Source organism: Meriones unguiculatus, chromosome 1 (genome assembly GCF_030254825.1).
Source record: "Meriones unguiculatus strain TT.TT164.6M chromosome 1, Bangor_MerUng_6.1, whole genome shotgun sequence".
In the NCBI taxonomy this organism is placed as follows: domain Eukaryota; kingdom Metazoa; phylum Chordata; class Mammalia; order Rodentia; family Muridae; genus Meriones; species Meriones unguiculatus.
In genome coordinates this window covers 189323988-189347501 of record NC_083349.1, presented here as the reverse complement: position 1 = coordinate 189347501, position 23514 = coordinate 189323988, and the positions used below count along the sequence as shown (strand labels likewise).

The window sequence follows — 23514 nt, the reverse complement described above, 5'->3', positions numbered from 1 at the left end:
CTTTACATTGATTGCGCATGTTCAAAATATAAGTGTGCTTATGCTGATTCTGCTCCGTCTGAAATATTTCTTCAGCTCCCTCATGAATATTTCATCCTGCTGGGCTGATAATCTTAGAGACAGTTCCTACCTGCTTGTCAAGAAGACAGGCATGTGTGGGAGGAAGAGATGTTTTTTTTATATGAGTACTTTAGAACTTTATAATTTATTCCCCTCATCTTGGAAATATTAAAATGAATTTGGCAGTGTTCATGACATTTAAATTTAGCTTTATGTTTTCCATTGGGTGAAGCAATTTTTCAGCAAAATTTGGACCTTAAAGGCATTAGATGGAATAAATTCTAAATGCAGGTACATTTAGAGACACGTTAGGGTAGGTAACAATCAGACTGTCTCTGAGATCTGTGTGCACGAGGGCTTCGGATGTCACAGCTGAGAAAGACTGTTAATTAACAGAGATGGAGCCAGAGTTAAAGGGAACTTCAAGACTGCTCTATGTCTTGATCTATCTGGGACTTCAATTAAAAAAAAAAAAAAAAAAGCTATTACTTCCATTTCCTCCTGGTCTCTACAACATCTTTTTGCAGTCTTGTCAGCTATGAAGCTGTACCTTTCCCTCATTCAGACATTAAGGTCGATCTAACTGCGTGGTAACTGTAGTTTTAAAATCTTCTTTCATGGGTTGGAAATAGGATTCCACAGTTAAGAACACTTCCAGAGAACCTGGGATTGGTCCCCAGGACCCACATAGGGGCTCACAGTCACCTGTAACTCCAGTTCCAAGGCACCTGAGACCTCTTCTGGCTTCTGCTGGCCCCTGAATGCACACGGTGAACATAAACTCATTCACACACACACACACACACACACACACGTGCACTCTCTAAATAAATAAATAAATAAATAGATCTTTACTAAATGTTTAAACATTTTAATTAAAATATAATTACATCATTTCCATGGCTCCTTTTTCTTGAATTATTATTGTCACACATGTATATGCACAAATGCATATATTCAGTCTGCTCTGCGTCCACAGCAGAAGCCATGCCCCATGAGAGGAAATTGAAGGCGTAGGGCTGGTTTGGGGGGCTTCTTTTCCCCCTAGACCTGGAAATGAGACTCAAAGCTATCTTGAAATAAGTGGGCCTGGAGGGGGAATGGTGGAGATGCATCTGTTCAGAGCGCAGAATTTGGTCCACCTGGTGGTACACAAAGAAGACTGTATTTCCACAGAAGGGCATGTTCAGAGACGATGGATGGGATTGCTGTGAAGGGGGACCCCTCTCGCGCCATTCCCTCTTCTCTTGAGTCACTGCACAGAGGTGACGGTGCCAACGCTATCTTCCCCACAGCCACCGCTGCTGCCTTTGTTCCTCTTATTTTGTACAGAAAACCTTCTTGTCCTGACCCCCCTGACGGCTCCCTCCTTCTTCCCTTCTCTTCCTTTCTCCCCCTCTTAGACACAGACTTTTGAAGCAGATCTAACGTACCCATCTAAACGGTTCCAAAGAATCTATTGTTAGGTCTGCTTTCACCTCGTACTCTCAGACCTGTCCTATAAGCATCAAATGGGCAAATGCCAACAGCACGTGGGTCCGCTCGTCTCTAACACTCGCTCGCTTCTTCCACACTGTAGGTTGGGGATCTCCCTCCAGGCTTGCCTTCTGCAGATTGTGGGATACAGGAACCTCATTGCAGATGTGGAAAAGCTGCGCAGGGAACCCTATGATTCTGACAACCCGCAGCATGAAGAGATGCTTTTGAAGGTGAGTCCCTCCCCAGGGTCAGCTGATTCCCACCAAGCACTCAGCCAGGTGGTCATCTGAGGACACAAAGGTGAGGAAGACTTAGTGCTGTGCAGATTGGCAAGTCTGAGTTCGCTTACTGGTTAAAGGTGTGTGTATATATATATTGTTTCATCAGAAAGTTCATATGAGAAGTTAACTTTAAAACCTGTCAACTTTCATAAACTGAGAAAACATCAGAGGTGATTTCTGTGGGGGAGGGGTGCCTTACACTTGGCCCAAGCTTGGATTGTTTCAAATGTGTTGAAAGCTGTCGGAGAGACGAGAGCATTTGTCAGCATGTCGTGGGGTTTTTACTTACAACTTTAATACACATCAAAGACAACGAGGTTGGTTTCTGCTTCAGCGATAGCCCTCTGGGGAAATTACCGAAGATCCTTGTGCTGATTATTTATTCATGTGACTTGGCAAATATTCAAAGAGGCGGTAAAGGTTTATACATGGCACATTAAAACTGCCAAGAAAGTAATGTGGAGTTGTAACTGCTCCTTGCTTCAAATCTTATGAGCTCCGATACCGCGTCTCCAGTCTCCATCAAACAGCAATTAAAGCTTTCCGCAAAACACCAAGACAGGAGGAAATTAAAGTCCAAACAATAACACCCAGACCGATATTTGGAATAATCAAATTAAATCTTGTAGACATTTGCTTCTGAAAATAGATGCTCTTCTTCTGGCATCAAGTGCTTTTTTTTTGGTCTCTTCCTAAAATTCCAATAGGCAGTGACAAGCCTAGGGGAGGGGCTGGAGGGAGGGGCTGGAGAGAGGGGCTGGAGAGCTTGCTGCTTAAAGATGGGTTCCCGCACCCACCTCAGGTGGCCCTCAACCGCCAGTAACTCCAGCTCCAGGAGTTACTGATCTCCAGGATCTGTACAGAACTCTAGGATCTGATGTCCTCTCTGGCCTCTTCAGAAGCCTGAACTCATATATGTGTGCATACACAGATACACGCATATCCGCAATTAAAAATAAATCTTAAAAACAAAAAACAAAAAAAAAAAACAACAGAAGGAAGCATTTGTTTTTCTGCCTTACCTTTGTTTAACCAAAGAATGTCAACAGATGAAATTTTTTTTACTGCATCTTGTGTTTTGTGTGAAAGAGTGCGTGTTTCTGTGTATGCAAATGCTTAAGCTGGTGATTCATTTGTCGCTACTAATTAATGCTGGATCTGAAGTGATCATTTAAAACTGAAGACACTTCATTCTTGGCATTCCTCCTTGGCTTTCTCTCCTGCTGATTTAGCTAGCCTCCTACCTGAGTTCTGCCTTCCCCTGTTGCCAGTCGCCCTGACCGTTTTCTGTGGAGCCTCTCAAACCCAGCAAAATGATTTAATAGCCAGGTTCAAGGTGAATGAAACTGAAATGAATCAATGTAATTAACAGCCTGGTTATACGGGTCTGAAATGCTTCCCAGTAGCTAAGATAAACTCAAAATTAGCTAATGACATTTGTGTGCCTGCTATGAAGCTGTTCTCAACTGTGAGCTGGCTTATAGTAGGTGTCCAGAGAGAGAGACAGACAGACAGAGAGAAAGAGAGACAGACAAATGCATGACTTGCTGCAGCTCCTTAATGTATTAGTCAGGATTTTTTAAAGTAACAGAACAGAATATATAGATATTAAAGGAGGATTTGTTAGAGTGGCTTCCCAGCTATGGCTCACACAGTCCAATAGCGGCTGTCTCCCGATAGATCCCATAGCTGTTTAATCCACAAAACCGATGTCTCATTAGTTCCAAGCTGGTGCTGGAGTCCCAGGGAATTCCTAGAGAGCTGCCAGTTCTCAGTCTGTGTTGAAATCATGAAGCAGTTGATACAATTGGTTCCAGCACCAACAAAGGCTCAGACACACGATGGATGAACTTGCCCGTGAGAGTGAGGACAAGCAGGCAAAAAAGCAAAAGTGTCCTTCTTCCATGACCTTTTATGTGGGCTGCCACCAGAAGAGGTGAGTCTTCCCACTTCAAAAGATCCATCTAAGAAAATTCTCTCACAGGTGTGCCCAGATGCTTGGGTTTTTGTTAATTCCAGATGTCATCAAGTTGACAGCCAAGGTTAGCCATCACACTTAGCTACATGTTAAGACCAGCTAAAGATGGCACATAGCAGGCACCCAAGTCCTGTTTGTTAATTCTGAGTTTGTCTTTGCCAGTGTAATGCACTTCAGACACAGTCGAATAATCTGTCAGCTTCTATCAGTGGTGATGATTTGAGGCTATACATGCTATCATTCTGATGTCATGGCTAAAGAATCAGATAGTGGTGGCTGGAGGGATGGCTCAGAGGTTAAGAGCACTGGCTGCTCTTCTAAAGGTCCTGAGTTCAATTTCCAGCAACCACATGGTGGCTCACAACCATCTATAATGAGATCTAGTGCCCTCTTCTGGCGCGCAGGAGTACGTGTAAGCAGAACACTGTATACATAATAAATAAATTGATTAAAATTTAAAAAAAAAGAATCAGGTAATGATTACTTTAGAGATGAGAAAACTACATTTATTTTAGTTCAGGTTCTGACTATCTGAGTACCACATATCTAGCAAATAACAAACCATTGGCTTTGGCACTGTTTGTTTGTTCTGAGGCAAAGTCTCACTGTGTCATTGTGAGTTGGTCCTGAACTCATTATGTAGACAAGCCTGTCCTTGAATTTGTGGCAATCCTCCTTCCTGAGCTTCCAGAATGCTGAGATTATAGGTGTGCGCCACCCTGACAGAGGTGGCCACCTTCATCTTCTAAATGCTGACAGAGAGGTTTTTATGAGACAAGTCTAGCCATGTTAGTCCCTAGACACTAGGACAGCTCGGAGGAGGCCAAAGCAAGATGATTGGGGCTTAAAGGTCAGTCTGTGCTGTATGAAAGATCCTTCCTCAAACAAAACAAAACATCCTCAGTTTTCCTGTGTGCTATCGTACAGAGTCCATATTGCCCAGAGCTGCCCTTTCGCCCCTTCCCAGTGAATCTCTTAGCTCCAGATTCCGCATTCTTGGCCATTACATACAGAGCCTCTCCCCATAACACAGGCCAGGCTGTGCCACCCAAGTGCCCAGGAATTTGCTCATTGTTCCCACTGCTAGTCATTATTCTCAAGGAAGAAGCCACCTGGCTTTTAAAAGCCTTACTCACCAGATTTTGAAATAGTCTCGAACCTTTCATAATGCTGAAACACCTGCTGGATGTTTGCTGTGCTCCAGTCACTACAGTAAATTCTGCACGGAGTTCTCCATTGTAATTCTCACAGCAGCCTTGTGCTGATACACTGTTTTTATCGTCATTTGGAGAAGGGGGTGAGAAAACCGAGGCTGAGCCCTTACGTGACCGTGCAAGCCCACCTCGCTAGAAAAGGCTCCCAATGACTGTGCTGCACTGTTTCCTCAAAGGAAACCATGCCCAGCCTACCCCTGTATCTGCAGAGCCTGGCCGATGTTGGTGTCTGGTTGCCCCAGTTCAAGCTTCATCTTAAGATGGGTGGTGATGCCCTGCTTCCTATTCCACAAAATTATTTAGGACAAGAGTCATCAAAAGCACATGGGCCAGTTTTGGCCTGCAACCCATTTTTGTTCGTGTTTTATGGTCACATAGCCATGAGCAAGTGTTTCTACTGTCCCTGGCTGCTGTCCTGCTACAAAGAGAGAAGGAAGTAGTCACAGCGGAGTCCACACAGCTCGCTGCCCGAAGTAGCCAGAAAGATCATCACAGGGTTTACTGGGCCAGTTTATAAGCTCAGCTAAACCAGGCCTTTAATTCGCTGTGTAACCAAGGCTGACCTCGAACTCCTGATCCACCTGCCTGCCTCTGCCTCCTGTGTGCTATGATTTCAGGTGCACCATCACGCCTGATGTCTCTATACCTTTAGATGTGTTGAACTGATATGCTGTGACACCAGCATAAATGTTGATTCTTACGAAGAAGTAATATATTAGAGTGTGTCTATAAAAACCACAATACCTGAAGGTGGACTGCTGGGTGTGTGTGTGTGTCTGTGTGTCCACGCTCATGCACAAGCATGGGTGCATGTGCACATTTGTGCATGTGACTGTGGAGTTGAGATGTCGGCCTCAGAAACCACCCACTTTGCTCTTTGGGGACAGTGTTTCTCATTGACCTGGAACTAGCGAATTCCAGAGTTTTCTCTTCTCTCTCTACATCCCAGAACTAAAAAATTAAAAGCTTGAGCCATCACTCCAAGCTTCTGTGCAGAATTCTAGAAATCAACCTGGGGGTCCTCACACTTGCAGAGCAAGCACTTTACCTCCTGGCTGTCTCTCTGCCACTGAAGTGCAGAGTTTCACCTGCTCGTGCTCTCTATCAATAGTTATTATGCTTCACGCTGTGCCCGACACGTGATAATAAAGCAAGACAATTTTGGATTGCCATTCTGTTGAAGCTTTAAGATTCATGTAATATAAAATAGAGAATTTGGAAGTCTAACTATTCCTGAAATAGGAAGAAGAAACTGCAGTACTGGTGCCTGGAGAAAAGACTGTCAGCCGAGTGCTCTCTATACATGCATGAGGACCTGCAGTTTCAATCTGCAAAAGCTCACCGAAGCTCACTGGCCATCTAGACCGGTTGAATTGGTGAGCTCCAGGTCCACAGAGAGTCCTTATCTTAAAAATAATAATAATAATAAAGTAAGATAAAAGCAGTTGAGGGAGACACTCAATATCAACCTCTGGCCCCACTCAAATGAACAGACATGTGCACACATGTCCACAACACACACACACTAACATGTATAACTGCTACATACACACACAAAGAAATAAAATATAATATTTGGACGTCTATAATAGTTGTGGGGCTGGAGAGTGGTTCAGTAGGTAAGAGTACTTCCTGTTCTTCCACAGTTGGCCCAAACTCAATTCCCAGCACTCGAAACCCACATCAGGAGGCTCAGAGCTGCATTTATCTCCAAGCATAACATTCTTACATAGAACCATGAATCATAATCCCTGCCTACCTATCTCTGTCATTAGGATGTGTGCCAAACCTAGTTTTCTTCAGAAAACCTGGATAATAATAAACTAAATGTATAAAGCAGTGGAGACTAGTGTTGTGAATTTACATCTCCCACTGATCTACAGTTGATTTTGAGTGAAGTTGCTTTAGGCGACCCTTCAAGATGATAATGTATTGTGAGGCTTCCTCGTGAACAATGCCGATGTTTCTTCATCTACTGTATGATATTTGTTCTCGCTCCTGCCACAGGTGAGACCTAAGAAGTAAAACTCAAGGCCATCCTCTAAGGTTTTCATTCATGATGTTCATGCTTAAAAATATTAATGTAAGGTTAGAAAAAGGGTTCAGTGGAGTTGAACAAGAGGTGACCTCAACATTTTCCTTTTTCTTTGTACTCTTAAATATTTTAGAGACCCACTCCAAAGAGCATTTCTGTCCAATATTATTTATCTCATTAGTTGGAGCCAAAATATAAAAGTTGACAACACTGTAATATACACGCATGCCTTCCATTGCCTTCAAAGCGGCAACTCCATAGTAGCATTCTGCAGCTCGCTCTCGAGATGAGAGTAAAGGCTTATCACCTCTTCCTCTTATTGTGAAATAACAGTTTTTGCTTTTTTTTTAATCATCCAACCCAGAAAGGTGTTGTGTCACCTCTGAGAACTGCTGTTGTAACATATGTGCGTGTGTTCACCTTTGCAAATCACCTTGTCAGACTACAGCTCACAAGATCTGAACCAGTAAGACGGGGCACTTGTGTGTGAGTACCCAAGTGGTTCTCCTTTCCTCTGCCTCCAGCTATGGGAGTTCCTGAAGCCCAACACCCCATTGGAGTCTCGGATTTCTAAGCAGTGGTGTGAGATTGGTTTCCAAGGTGACGATCCGAAAACCGATTTCCGAGGAATGGGTCTTCTGGGGCTTTACAATCTACAGTGAGTAGAATACAGAATAGTTGGGCATTAAAGCGACGTGCTAGTCTTCTGGTGTTGAAATTGCAAAGAGGAGTTATCACTTTCAAAAGTCACTTTCCAAGAGCTGCCAGAAGATATTCATATCCTCTGAAGAGAAAATCAGGTTCATACGATTTTAAAACTTGCCAGCACCTTGCCTATATTTCAACAGACTTGTTTAAAGCAGCTCTTAGATATGTATTTTAAATTTTTTATTATGAAAAGCTTTAAGCGCATGCAAAAACACACCCTCTTATATTGATGACCTGAATTCAGAAGTTGCAACATTATTTTTAGACTCAAAAAAAAAGAGTTAATGAAAATATTGTACTATTTATCGCTGCTCATATTTTGTTATGTACCTCTAAAAACAAAAACAAAAACCAATACTGGGCCTTGAAATGTTTCAGCAGGGAAAATTGCCTGCTGCTACCTTCAAAGAGCTGAGTTTGAGCCTGGAAACCTACACGGTTGAAAGGAGAGAACCAGCTCCATCAGCCCAACTTCCACATCTACACAACACACCAAAGAAACAAATAAATCTAAAACTGCTGCTTTAACTTTTCCTGTACCCCCTTAGATTTGTATAATAAGTTACAGAGGCATACTTTAGCAACTTTGCTATACTTTTATTGCCTGTGTCAAATATTTTTTATGAAGTACTTTTGAGGTTGTGTGAGTTTTTATGTTTATTGTAAAAATTCACCATTACCAGTCCCCTCATCAAAAGGCAGAAAATTTTGGTTTTTATTAACATCCCTAAGCTCTGTGAGATGTTTTCTAATCACCAAGAATTCAAATACAGTGTAACTGCTTTCTAAGAAAGATCCATTTGATCTGGCTGTTCGGGCTCATGCCTGTAATCCTAACTCTTGGGAGACAGAAGCAAGGGCATCAGACTCATCCTTGGCTGTATAATGGGGTCAATGCCAACCTGAGCTGCAGGAGGTACTGTCTTGGAAAAAAACAAGAAGAAAGGAAGGACAGAAGGAAAGTAAGGGAGGGAAGAAAGTGTGTATCAGAAGGGGAAGGAATGGGAATGGAAGGGAGGGGAGGAGAGGGGTGAGGAGCAAGGATTCCTTCTTTTCTTTGCTATGTTACTTCTCTCTGGCTTTTGCCTCTGGAGGTCTTGAGTCACTTCAGAAACCTAAACTATCTATGATGCTTCGTTACATACTTGGCTCCCTGGGTAATAATACAGTTGATAATTCAGTTTTCAAGTCTGTTGGCTCTAGAAGAGTGGTGGTCCCCTGCCAGTGCCCTGAGTGCCCAGCGACCTTCCCCCAGATGTGGGTGACTCCCAGGAGCAGGCCCTGCAGTCATTGTGTTCCTTCCCTCTGCCTGCAGGTATTTCGCAGAGCGGGACGCCACGGTAGCTCAGCAGGTCCTCTCCGACTCTGTCCATCCGAAATGCAGGTAACTGTTCAAAACAAAAGACGGCTTAGGCTTTCTGGATTAGTAAATATTCTTTCCCACATGGATCTACAGAGAAGAGTATCAGGAGAGCCAGCTCACTGGGAGCAAGCTTAAAGTGCTCCTGCTAGCCCCTTTGACGGATGCTAAACAGGAAGGTTAATACTTCAGATACGCATTTCAGAATTTAGAATGTAGAGTGGTGTCCTTGAAGTAAAGTGTGTGTCAAGAGTGCTTAGGAAAATTGAAAGGTGAACATTGAGGGACAGATATAAAGGAAAGGGTTCGGAGACCAGGGAGTGTGGTGTGGGCATACAGGGTGAATGGAAGCATGAAGTTGAAGCCAACTGAGAAAGGCTTGGCTTACTAAGGCTATTTTTGTTTTAAAGTTCAAGACCGTGTTTGCGTTTTCACTTGCATTTACTTGATTTTTTTTCTTTGACTGAATACATGAAGGGATATCACTAAGGAGGAAATAAGGTATTTTTCTTTGTTTTTGTGTTTTGCTTTTATTCTATTTTAGAATGAACAGATTAAGAATTTCTAAAATAAGTAGATTTATTAAAAACACTTTTAAAGGCAAACATTCACTAACTTTTAATCTACTATGGGCTGCATTTTTATAAGCTAAAAGCCAGATTGATCTAATCTAGGCCAAGGAGCCTGAACTATACCTGTCTTGAAGGACATTTAATCCCTTCCTTTAAAAAGGTGAACATCTCACATACATGACCTAATTCCCTCAAGGGACTTTTTTTTTTAAAGATTTATTTATTTTATGTATATGAGTGTTCTATCTGCATTTACACCTGCCAGAAGAGGGAATCAGTTCACATTATAGATGGTTGTGAGCCACCATGTGGTTGCTGGGAATTGAACTCATGACCTTTGGAAGAGCAGACAGTGCTCTTAACCACTGAGCCATCTCTCCAGCCCCATCAAGGGACATTTTATTTGGAAATATTTTTGCATAGTGAAAACTTCATTTCCTATTAGTAATTTTTTTTTGAGACACAGTCTCACTACATAGCTATGGATGGCCTGGAGCTCACTGTGTAGACCAGGCTGGCCTCAAACTCACAGAGATCCACTGGCCTCTGCCTCCCTAGTGCTGGGATTATAAGCCACCACTCCTGGCCTCAGTTGATGTATTTCCAATGTGATTATTATAAATAGCAGCTCTTCTCATAAAGATTCCTTCTATTTTACTGCCTGGGTCTCATAAGATTTTTTTTTTTTTGTCCTCCACCTGACAGCACTTGGTTATTGTTGGCTAAATAAACATAAAGTTTTATTATAGCAGTCTTAAAACTCAGGAATCGGTTGACTTAGGTTTATTTCACTGTTGTTACTATTATCCTCCTCCTAGTTCCATTTGGCTAAGGTTCATTAAATTGCATTGCTTTCCCAAACTTACTTTTATAATCTTTTATAATATTAAAAATTCATTTTCTTTACTTTTCTTTACTTTAAGAAAAACATTAAAGTCATCACATTGATTCTTAATTGATCACATGATAAAATTCCAGCCTCTGTGACTTTTCAACTCTATCTTCTGGATTGCATATTTCTGCACTGGGAGTCTCTGAACTTCTTCTATTAAAGTTGGCTGAGGATCCTTGTGTCTTTCCAGGCGTGTTTCCCAGATCAGACAGAACCAGAAGCCATGCATAGTCTGTGATCTGGGGAAGTAATAGTGAGCCTAAAATATTTTTTGAATAACCATTGAAGGGGGATAAATTTTGTCAGTGAGCCATCCTCAAACAAATGGAGGGTCGTCAGAGGCTTCATACTCGTGGCTCCTTTGTCAGCCATGACAAAGAGAGCTTGAGGAACTGTGAACTCTCTTAAGAAGACTGGCCCCCCCCCCCCTCTCTCTCTCTCTCTCTCTCTCTCTCGTGTGTGTGTGTGTGTGTGTGTGTGTGTGTGTGTGTGTGTAGGAACCTAGTTTATCCCTCAAGATACAGTCCAGTCAAAGAGAAAGAGGCTTTTGTTTTAGCTGCTTCAGACTGATGGTGAAGGCCACCAAATGTGAGCTGGAATGTCTTGAAAACGCTGATCTATTTCTTAGAGTCCTAAAGTAACTTGAGGGATAAAGGGGGTGTGATTTTAAAGGGGCAAATAACTCCTGTTGATTTTTGTTTGCTTATCTGGGGTCTGTCTTATAAGTAATCAGGTAAGTGGCAGCTACTTGGCCTTTTCTTACATTTAAAATGCAGACAAAGATTTCATTTAACAGCCATAGATACAGGAGTCCATGTAATACATACGGATAACACTCTGGACTCTCAAAGCTTTGTTGAAGAGAAAAATTATACTTACAAATTATTTAAATTTCACTTGCAATTCAATTCATTTTAAAGATGAACCTTTTTTAGAGGCAAGACTCTTCTGGTGTCTCTCTAGTTTGTTGGTCAGAATTCACACTTTTAAAATAGGAATATGTTAACAATTCCAGCGATGATCTGGCGCCATCACCAGTCACTCAGAGTAGAGAGTACATGCGTTTAAATGTCCATTCTGTACCACGTTTCTGTGTTTGTGTGCTGTGTATTACATGAGTGTTTGTAGTGTGTGGTTTGCCATGTGCTCGAGAAAACTCCCCTTTTTCCAACTTAGATGAATTTAAAAATTGTATGTACCTCCGCTGCCAAAGTTTACTTGTTTTTGAGTCAAGGTCTTACCGTGTAGCCCAGGCTGACCTAGACGTCAAATCTTCCCATGTCGCCTTATGTTAAAACTGTTAACTGTATGTATATGTATGCTATCTAACACTAACCAGTTTTAATATATCAACTCTGAAAGCAACAATACAAGTGCGGATTGGCAGGGTTACAGATGTGTGCCACCAGGCGGGCTTGTGCCGTTGCGTTTAGCAGTGATGCCTTCAGACTGCTTAGTGTGGTGATAGGGTTGCACGTATCTCTACATGTAGTTAACAGTTTAATATAAGCATTCAAAGAGAGCAAGAACAAATCAAATGCTAAGTGTTCATTTATTTATTCCTTCTTTCAGCAAATTCAGCAAAACGGATTGGGAAAAGAAAAGGATGGACAAAGCAATCGGGTAAGTGTGAGATTGTACGTGAAGACTGACAGCAAAACAGGGTTTGATCGCCAGCATCCACATGGTGACTGGGAACCATCTAACTAAGCTCCAAGAGATCTCAAGTCTAACTGGTGATCGGAGTTCGAGCCCTGGAACCTATACATAGAAGGAAAGAATGCTCAGATTCTCTCCTGACCTCGACACACACATGCCGTGGCACAGGAGCGCACATGCACACTCACAGATAAACAAACAAATTAATAAATGTTATTAATGACCTGTTTCATTAAAAGTATTTCTATGCTGGATTCATAACATAGAGAATTTGAGCGTTCTGTTTCCCTTTCTGTAGAAAAAGTACATAAAATATACTTTGTAGTAGTAACTTAGTATTTTCTTCTCACATCAAAACTTAAATTTAGAAAAAAAAAAAAAAAAAAACACAGAAACACTGAGCAGAACTCAGCCCACCCCGTCACTTGTTCACGTCCATAGTGACCACTCAGAGCTTTTTATCGGAGCTGTTTCTTCATGCACACATCTGCATCTACACTAAATCTCAGCATGCATCTTGCTTTAAAATCTCTAGGAATGCAGTTTTAGTTAGCTGTAAAATCTCCATAATTTAGTTAGCACCAAAATTTACCATGATTTCCCTAGGAATCTTTTTAGCATACTTGAGTGGTTTCCCTGTCTCACTATGATAAATAATCCTGCAATAAATATTCTTACATATAAAGTGTTGTCAACTTTAGACACTGACTGACCACATGTTTGGAAGTGGAGTTACCAAGTCGAGGCATGTAAACATGCAGTTTCCTTGGCACACGCTCCTGAAACTCTGTGGTAGATTTAAAGGGTAAGGCTTTGATTTGGCGGAGATGTGTGGGCAGCGTGCCGCTCTGGTGATCTGACAGGACTTAAGAGCTGAGGCTATAGGCTCCTGAAGTGCTTATTTCCCACATTGCAACACTGTGGGGTTTGTGGTTTCTACTTGCAGGTACTCCTTTGCAATCGTGGGCATCAACATCACTGATCTGGCATATAATCTGCTCGTGAGTGGTGCCCTGAAAACACACTTCTACAACATCGCCCCCGAAGCGCCAACGCTGACTCACTTCCAACAAACGTTCTGTGAGTGTCCTGCTGTTTATCAGTGTGGGTTTCTGTAGAGCATGCCAGAGAAGGGTCAAATGAGAGGTCATTGTGATGAAGGTACTTCATGCAGGAAGCTTGTTTGCATTTGACTTTACACACCTATGCTTATATTTCTGGGCATCACGGATTTTTCTTTTTCTCAGCTCTTAGATGATTTGCAATGTGTCAACTTCAGGTCTGACTTTTGTCTGTCTCCCTCTGATCTAGCACAGCTTAACACTGAAGAATGCAACTCTAAAGAAAGCCTGAGTTGACTGCCAGGTTCTATGTTTTGACAGAAATAAAATTCACAAGAAGATTAGAAAGGAGTGTTGAAAGACTTGCCCAGAAAGTAGATCAAAAAGGTATTGATGAAAAGGAAAAGGAAAAAATAAAATAAAAAAGACTGAAGCATGGAAGGGCCATTGTAAGGAGTCTCCTCTCTGAAGAAGGGGAAACTAAGGGAAAGAAAACAAAGAAATTACTCAAGAAAAAAATCAGACCAGCAAGATGGCTTTGTGGATGAAGACACTTTCCCCTAAGGCTGACAATCTGAGTTTGATCCCCAAGACCCACATGACAGAAGGCAAGAACCAACTCTTACAAGTTGTCCTCTGACCTCTCATAAATGCATTATCTCACATACATGCACACACACACACACACACACACACACACGATAAATAGACAGACAGACATAGTAAAACTTTAGGCCTGATAAATAGGTTTTCATATTTTAAATTCTAAATGCCAACATAATAGAGTAAGATCTACCAAACCAACATAATAAATGAAAGTCTATGTCACTGTAAGCTAGCATGAGGTTGTAAAGACATGAACCTGAAACTGTTGCTCAAAAACTTTGGAACCAAGACTACACTAGACTTCTCAAGAGTGGCATTGTTCTAAAACACGTTGGAATGCTAACTACAAAGTCTGAAGATGGCCCAAAGGGAATATGATTTACAATTGCAAATTATATTCCCAGTCTCTCCTACCAACTGAGTACTGGATATCAAAATAGGGCAGACTTTTTCCTTAATGAATGCAAGGACTTAAATATTTTACTTCCCCAAAGCTTGATCAGGAATCTCTTGAAACATACAATATCTTCACAAAATCAAAGAGTAATTCTAGGAAGACTAAATTAACCCAGACAGTAGGAGATCTTTCCAGGAGGAGAGTAAAGGGGCTCTTCAGGTGACGGAAAGGGGCCGTTCCAAGGTGGGTCCCACACACAATAGGCTGAGAAGGACAGATCTGGATTTTGACAAAGCTCTAAAACTGAGTGAACATCAATCATGTTCGGACACATCTAGGAACGTTTGACATCCTTAGGGAAAGTGGTTTGTGGTTGATTTAAACGGAAAACCAAGTAAATGAGCAAAGTAGGCAGTTGGTACTGGATTAAAAAAACAGTAAGAAATTGAGTGTGGCTGGGCCCCTGAACAGGAGCTTATCCTCTGTAAACAGGGGTTTAAAAAACCGTCCAAAACTGGAGCGTAGCTTGTGTGGGGCTGCTGGAAGAATCAGCCAAAGCAACTCTAGAGCAAGGGTTAGGTAGGGGAGGGCACCGTCTTTCATGGTGCTTTGTTTTCTTACCAAAGCATATGAAACTGTTTGATGCTGAACAATGCATGTACAACTGATAAGAATGAAAAAGGTGTTTAAAGATGAATCTGCTTTATAAAGCAAGTACCTGTTAGCGGAAGTATAAATCCCTGATGTGACATTTTATCTCTCTTGTTTTGACCATTGGGTGATTGTATTCACTCCTGTAGCAACTCTGTCTCCAACAAATATTACCAGGATTTACTGTCGATAAGGGTCTATGTTGAGGAATACTGGCACCTAAACAAATAGGTACAACATACCAGGAAGTAAAGATACTGCTTTAAAACATCGCAAAGGTCCATGGCTGGCCTGGCCCACTCAGTCTGAGAGGCAGAGAGAGCTCCCTAAAGCAAATGCTGCTTTCTGTGAAAACCAAAGGATGAGTGGCAGAAAGTAAAGCAATGGCGACTGAGTTGCCCAGCCAGAGAAGGAGAAGTGGCAAGGACACAGGCCATAAAACAGGAGAGTACAGCAGCTCCAAGTACTACAACAGCGAGGGTATGGTTAGACATGAAACTGAGGAGGGTGTGATCAGATACTAAATTGAAGAGGCTGTGATCAGCTGTGATACCCAAGAGGGTGTTATTAGATAGGAAACTGAAGAGGGTGTGATTCAATATGGAACTGAAGAGGGTGTGATTAGCTGTGTACAGGAAATGTAGGAGAAGAATTTGGAATGGACCCTGAAGAGCTTTGAGCCCTGCTGGAGAGCATGAGCGTTACTAACAAAATCTCATGCACTGTGTTTGATTAACCCTTTAAAAGTTGTCCTGTCCTAGAATTTCCATCTTAGACAAATCACAGAAGCTCTTGTACGTGAAATTAGAATGAGTTTTAATTTGAGGTGAACCGAAGGTAAGTTTCTTCAGAGGGGTCCATTCAGAGGCACAAAATGGACATTCCTATGAGAAGCCATAGATCCCTGATGCGTTAGAGGGGATCTGCCTACAGACTTTTAATTCATCTGCTTGGAGTTAAAAATCAGAATCACACAGCAACTGACATCTCCAGGAAAGAACCAGAGTTAAAGCCAGCAATAATTGGCATGTAAGGGTAGGAGTAGATGCTTTGTTCATGGCTATATGCTCAGAGCGTGTTTAGTAACTATATATTGGATGAATGGGTGGGTAGACGGATGGATGGATGGATGGACAAATGGATGGACTGACAGGCAGATAATCCACAGTGTTAAATGATATTTTTTTTTCAGGGGAAAACAGGATGTAGCTGATATGGAAATGTTTTGGCATTACCCAACTGATAGGCTTTTCAAAAGAATCCTAGCCCAGATAAGGAAGCATGAGGCAGGATCTTATTTCCCAGGACACTGTTCCGATTTTAGAAAGAGCAGCAATCCTCTAGCTGACTGGGTTATGGACAGAGAGACCAGGCATCTTTGGAAGAGGCATTCATCGTCCTTCCACTGGGCATGGCCCCCTCTGCACATCTCCTCTGTAATATTATTGCAATTATCTGTGTCCCTGCACATGCCCCTGCTTTCTCCTAACAGGATGCAGTGAAGCAAAACCAAGACACATTTAAGCAGCAATAAATATGCAGCAGGCTTCAGATGGCAAAGCCAAATTAGTATTCAAAGCAAGTATTTCATCTAGAGGAAAGGAAATAGGAACGTAATGGCTCCATCGTCCTGGCTTTACAGTCCTGGTGAATGCCGTGCTGCCAAGGCACTGTGTTGTGAAAATGACATCCAATCTAAAGCTCCAATGAACACGCAGACCGAACGTAACGGGGTGCGGTTAGGTGCAGTGATCAGGGAAAGGACACACAGAAGACGGAGGGGTTATCTTTTCTTTGACCTTCGAAAGAAGGAACTATTACACAGAAATGAGCACCAGAGGAAGAGAATGCACTGGAAGCCTGTAGCTTGGATGGGGTGACAGCCTGGTTCAGCCCTGGCTTCCAGCTGTTTGCGCACTGTTGGAGCTTCCTGGCTGTGCCCAGTGTCCACATCTGTAAGATGGAGAGATGTAAGTCTGCTCGGACAGCCTGTGGCACTGGGAAATGAATGAAACTGAAAACCAGAAGCAGCAGATTGAGATGTTTTCTCCCTCCTCTTCCCACACTGCACTGCCATCGTTCCAGAGGGGGAAGAAGGATTATAGGAGGCAGAGGGATCAAGGACGCCACAAGAAAATGGCCTGCAGAATCTACTAAGCAGGGCTCATAGGGGTTCACGGAGATTGAACCTACAACCAGGGAGCTGTATGGGTCAGCACCAGGCCCCCTCATACGTGTTGTGGTTGTATAGCTTAATGTTATTGCGGGGCTCCTAACAGTAGGAGTAGGGGTTGTCTCTGAGTCCTTTGTCTGTTTGGGGACCATTTTCCTCCTCCTGGATTGCCTCATCCAGCCTTGCTAGGAGGGCTTGTGCCCAATCTTATTGTAACTTGTTGGGTTGATGTCCCTGGGAGGCCCACTCTTTTGTGAAGGGAAACAGGAGGGGTGGATACAGGGAAAGGGGAAGGTCCAGGAAGAACGGGAGAAAAGAAGGGAGGGGAGACTGCAGTTGTGGTGTAATATAAGAGAGAAGAATAAACAAGGAAAAGGGGGGAAGAAACCTGACTCTCCTAGCAAAAACAGCTCAAGGGTATTTATTTGAGCTCAAAGACCAGTTGGAAAAAGTATATGTGCATTCTATACATTAAGAAAAGAAGAAATTATGAATTCTCATTCACTTCTCTTATAACCATGTCAATTGAAACATCCCTCGAATGAAGCCTGAAAGGATGTATAAGGATGGAGTCTTCTAGACCTTAGGTTTTAAATTTCAGTGATGTGTGATTTATCTGGCTGAATCTGGGTGGATCTTCATGTTTAACGTATTACCCCAGGCTATTCCTGAGATAATACCCCAGGCTATTCCTGAGATATTACCCCAGGCTGTTCCTGAGATATTACCCCAGGCTGTTCCTGAGATATCTTAGGACCTTTTCCACTCACTGAGACGGACAAAGGATTGAGTTCTTGTGGGTGAACAAGGCTCGGGGATCAGAAGAAAGAATGTGCCTGGCATGTTTGGAATAACCAGGACAAAGAGGCTCTACCACTCACTGCGCTTGAGCTAGGATGGAGAGGCCAGATGTTTAACCTGAAGAGAGATGAGTACTTACAAAGCAGACTGCAAGTGTCAGAGAAGGACTAGATTTTTTTTTTCCATGAAGCACAGGCCAACATCTCTTGGCCCAAGAACCTTCTAAGAATCTTGGGCTGAATCAGCAGGAGGATTACAAATTGAAGCCTAGCCAGAGCTACATACGAAGGCCTTTTAAAAAGACAAAACAAAAACCAAATCCTTCCCTCATCTATGTAACTGTCAGTGTTGTTCCTAGAGCTGCCTAAGCCTGGAAGCAGCCTTAGGTCCTCTTAGGGATTCCAAAGGTCAGATGAGTGGAAACAGATAAGACAACTGGCGTGATGGTGGAGTTGATTTCCGGTTTACCTAGTAGTCAGCTTTTGTGTGTCCTCAAGACCAGCCTGGTAAGGGGAATGAATGCCTCCAGAAGAAATGTCAAAAAGCAGTTTTGTCCATTGTCCTGAAAGAAATGGAATAGGGCTATGGATGAAGTTGTCCTGGTAGAGCCCTCTCCTAGCACACACAGGCCCTAGGTTCGATTCTCAGTACTTAGTACATGAACCAGGTGTGGGAACCATGCACTGGGGAGATGGAGACAGGAGGGCAAGAGTCCAAGGTCCTCGGCAGCACAGGGAGTTCAAGGCCAGACTGGGTTGCAAGTGACCTTGTCAAAAGAAAGACAAAGGAAAAGAAATGGAGCAGAACAGACAACCCCAAATAAATGTGAACTAATTGCGCCCTCAGCCTTTGCTCCTACGCTTGAGAGACTGAGTTCTTAGCTGTGTGAGCATGCCTTAGCACACAGGGAGAGGAAAAGTGGGTGAGTCCATGTGAATGGGTCACTACCACGGTGTACACTGGGGAGCAACGCCTCAAATACTGTGTAGTGAGGTATGAATAGATGATGTTTTAAAGCTGTTCGGAGGACTGTGCTGACAGTGCTCCCGTGCATCGTTAGTTACAGAGGGAATGCTTTTGGTTTTCCTTTGTTACTCTTGCTCTGTGTTCTCCTCCTATGCACCCCCCCATCTTCTCCTGCTCCTTCCTCCTGGTTTCCCTTTATACGTGAAAGTAAAAGAACTGAGATTCCAACCAGAGTCCTCTCCAGGACTAAAGTTAAAACCAAAGAACACCTTATAGCATTCACTTTTTCTTTTTTTTTAAACTTGGATTACTTTCTTATGTTTTTTCTAATTTTTAGAGAGGCCTGCAGTTGCATTTGGGTTTTCTACATACAAACATATAACACTGCCTTTTAAAGGAAGTATTCACATTTTAATTATTTTAGATGTGTGTAAAAACATTCAATATGAAATAATATAAAATAAAAAATGAAAATAAATTAAAAAAACATTCAATATGATGGAAAAAAGGAACGAAATAGGGAAGTAAGAAACTATAAACAGATTTTTGCTTCAAATACTTAACGTTTATTCTAAAAAAAAAAAAAATGTTTCCATTCCGGAGTGTTCATTGATTAAAAAAAAAAATACTTTGAAAGACAAAAGCATTTGAATATGTCATTGTGCTTTGGAAGGAAGTATTATTAGCAATTTCATGCAACTTGATGATGAGTCTGTGGAATCAGACTTGATTTACAATTCTTACTGACTTAGATACATTATAATCAATACATTTGTTTGATGTGTCTGGGTAATTTAAAACATCAGTTAAATTGAATATCAAGAGGAAGAAAAGCGGAGTGGAGTAATTTGGAAAACTGGACCATTGTGTTAATATAGGTGGGATGGGAAAGGTGAAGGAGTCACTGTCAGCCCTGTTAGCATACGTTTCAGGGGGTTGGAGAGATGCTTATTGGGTAAAGAATAAGGAGCAGAGTTCAGAACCCATATAAATACCACGCAGGCATGGTGGCCGGTCCGAAGTCCCAGTGATCAGGAGACATAGAGGGTGGAGTCTCCAGAAGAAGCTAACTACACTAACTGAAATGGCAAGCTGTGGGGTCAAGGAGAGGCTCTGCCTTAGTTACAGGGTGGAGAGAACACACCTAATGTTATCCCCCGGGCTCCATAAGCATGCACACACGTGCACCCACACCCACATACCTGGACATACACACACAGATAAATGTAATTTTATGTATTTAGAAATATTGTTGAAATATTTGAAAATAAAAGCCTGGTGGTGCACACCTTTAATCCCAGCACTTGGGAGGCAGAGGCAGGTGGATCTCTATGAGTTGAGGTCTACAGAGCAAGTTCCAGAACAGCCAGGGCTACATAAAGAGACCTTGGCTCAGAAAGAGAGAGAAGGAAAGAGAGATTGGGGTGAGGAGGAAGAAAGAAGGAAGGAAGGAAAACAAAAAATCAAAGTTGAGCTAGAGAGATGGACCACTAGTTAAGAGCTCTGCCTGCTCTTCCAGAGGGTCGAAATTCAATTTCCAGCACCTACAAAGCAGTTCACAACGGTTACTCCAGTTCCAGGCAATCCAACGCCCTCTTCTGGCCTCCAAGTGCGATGCACAAACATACATCACAGGCCAACACTCATAAACATTAAAAAAATAAAAATAAAAAAGAATATGCTCCCGTGGGATTCATGTTCAAGAGGTGACAGAACTGCTTTGCTCTCCTGCTTTGTGGAACTGAAATTTTCTCTAATACTAGCCACAAAAAGCAGAAAATGAAACAGGCAGCTTGGAAGCTTCCGCTCCACTGGTCATACGAAATCTTGGTGTTTCCGGGAACTCCATAGAGACTGGTTTTTTCGGTCTCACCCATCCACAGAGGTTTGGAATGTGACTAAGGAGCGTTATTTTGCCGTCTCATTACTGTCTTGTCCCTAACAGGCTATTTGATGCACGAGTTTCACAAGTTTTGGATTGAGGAGGACCCCATGGACATAATGGAATTTAATCGAGTGCGGGAGAAATTTCGCAAGAGGATCCTAAAGCAGCTGCAGAACCCAGACATGGCGCTGTGCCCACATTTTGCTGCATCTGAAGGTTTAATCAACATGTAGTGCCCGCATTGGTTTCAATGGATACCCCAGAACACTGCCTCATTGTCGTCTTAGGTCTCTGCTTAGGTGACAGCTCACACACCTAACGCACCTAGTGATTATATATACATATATATGTATATATATGTATATATATGTAATGTATATATATATGCATGCATTTTGGTACAGTATTTTCATCTCTTGGTCATAATTCCAAGATTCCCCTCCCCCCATAAATACCACTACTTCTGGAGTGTCTACCCTCCAGGGACTGCTCATATTGTGGCATTGTGCACTGTTAGCATCTGTCCTTGACGCCCGGGTTTGAAGAAACTTTTCTATTTTTTTAGATTTATTTTCTCCCCGCCCCCCATCATTCAATACTAAGAATGTGTAATAATTCCCTAGCTGTAATTTGTATGTAAGAGATTTAACTGAATCTCGTTCTGTGTTCATATTTATTGAGATGTTTCACGAAGGCTGCTGCTGCTAGCTTCTCAAGCTGGGTTCATGCTTGAACCTCATTCTGGTAAAGTGTAAGACTTTAAAAATAATACAGACACATGATAAGCCAAACTCCTCCTGCATATAGAGCTGCACTTCACCAAAATGTAATGAGGCTATAAGAAATTAGCTTAACTAGGAGCCATCCTTGTGTGAAATCCTGCAGAACTATAGCCTAACTTAACCACAGTGGCAACTGGGTCACAGTCATCAGGATAGAAAATCATTTTATTCCCATCACTTCATGGCTTGGATGTCTAAATATGTGTATGATGCTTGGAGCCCCAGAAAAGAAGCCATATCTTTCCAAGGCTGCAAAGGGTTTCTTACTGCCTGCCTCCTGCTGAACCCAGAATTAGTCCTTAGTACTCCCCAGATCTGAGCCTCCTTGCTTAGGGGACTAAGTGCTCACTGGTTTGTTTTCTATGTTGAGGGGCAATAATTTAATTTTTTTTTGCAAGGAAATGTGTTACAACACAGGAACCTAAGCAATGATACCATGCAATGATTCTTAAAATTAGCATCCTTATGTCACTGGAAGAAGTTGCTTGGAAGAAGAAAAACAAAATCATCCTCAAACTGCTAAGAATCATCTTCTTGAAAATGTGACTTAGTTTGGAATTATGACTGTAGCCTGCTGAATAGTATTTACCATGGTATTTCATACCCATGGTATTTTATACTTTGGGACTATCGATTTTAGTATTATTAGATGTTTGTGTAATCACTTGCTTATTTAAATGAATTTTGAGTACTGCCTAATTGTCAGTATATGAATAAATCACATATCATTCTACAGTCATGGAGAACGGGTTTTGTTTTGATGTCTTTGTGCTCTGTGGGTCTTAAGATATGCAAATGTGTGAGTGGGTGGACGGTCAAAGGCACACAACCGGTTATAAATTACTTAAATTACTGTCCCTCAGAGCAGCCAGGTGTTACGGCTGGGAGATTTCCCTCATCCTGAGGTCCGATGATGCTTTCAGGATGAGCTCTTTTTAAATTTTCTTTTTCTGAAAAGTTTTTGCAGGATCTCATTATGTAGCCCTGCCTTACCTACAACTCATTGTGTAGACTAGGCTGGAGCGGAATTCAGATGATCACTTGCCTCCATCGTCAAAGTGCCTTTAATCTTGGCCACTGACTTTTTCCTCATTACTTCCTATAAAATCTGACTTGATTACTGCAAGACATTTGACTTCTAAGATCCCTCAGCTGTCTGTTGTTGCTTGGTAGAATTTCCCTACTCTCGGATTATGTCATCCTTTCTCTTTCAGTCCTGGAGCCATACGGTCGCGTTTCCATTGCCTCTCCTTAGACCTGCGCCCTCTGTTAGACAGTGGGAAGGAGAAAGTCAACACTTAGTGTATGTCAGAATTGATGTCTCGAGAAGACGTGAAAGCTATGAGCCGAGTAGATGGTCTGTCTTGAGCACACAGCATGTGCGCCCGCAGGGCAGACTCTGTCGACTACATTTGTGCGCTGCCTCTTCCTGGCGAGGGTAGTCCTGTATCAACCATGCACCCTGATGGCGTGTGATGCTTAGAATAGCTCGAGTGATCCTGCTCAGGGAAAGAGAGCTGATGTTACAAAGCTGAGACATTTTCCTCCCAGCTCCTTGGAAGCTTTCGCTAGTATCTAAACATGGCTGCGCAATTTTAGGATGAACAACCGCTGCCAGCCCGTCCTGGTATTATCAGCCTTCTCATTCACACCTCATTGTGGAAGACGCATTCCACCCAGTAACACAGAGCAAGGTGAGAAAAAGAAAAGAAGGTTTCAAGAGCATCGGAGGCATGTGATGTATGCCGTGTGTGTACGTGTTTCCCTTGGGTATTTTTAGCTTGCCCATGTTTATTTCATTGAGCAAGGATGGAGCACATAAAATGTAAATCGTGTATCACATTTCCTTCAAGCTTTCCAAAACATTGCTTGATACATGATTTTTAAAACATTCTAGTTTGCACTGCAGGGAAAGAAATTTTTTTAAAAAATATTCTTTGAAGCATCATTTCTA

General features: G+C 42.3%; 1 protein-coding gene across 1 annotated transcript in view; it reads left to right on the top strand.

Moving 5' to 3' along the window:
• Positions 1 to 22299, top strand: part of Elmod1 (ELMO domain containing 1) — a 55862-nt gene extending 33563 nt beyond the window's left edge. Inside the window, exons 6-11 of the mRNA XM_021638677.2 lie at positions 1640 to 1769; positions 7572 to 7705; positions 9071 to 9139; positions 12152 to 12202; positions 13185 to 13318; positions 20839 to 22299. Of these exons, the coding sequence (XP_021494352.1) occupies positions 1640 to 1769; positions 7572 to 7705; positions 9071 to 9139; positions 12152 to 12202; positions 13185 to 13318; positions 20839 to 21011 (691 nt within the window). The 3' untranslated portion in view covers positions 21012 to 22299. The remainder of the gene's footprint in view (positions 1 to 1639; positions 1770 to 7571; positions 7706 to 9070; positions 9140 to 12151; positions 12203 to 13184; positions 13319 to 20838) is intronic.
• The last annotated feature ends 1215 nt before the right edge of the window (positions 22300 to 23514 follow it).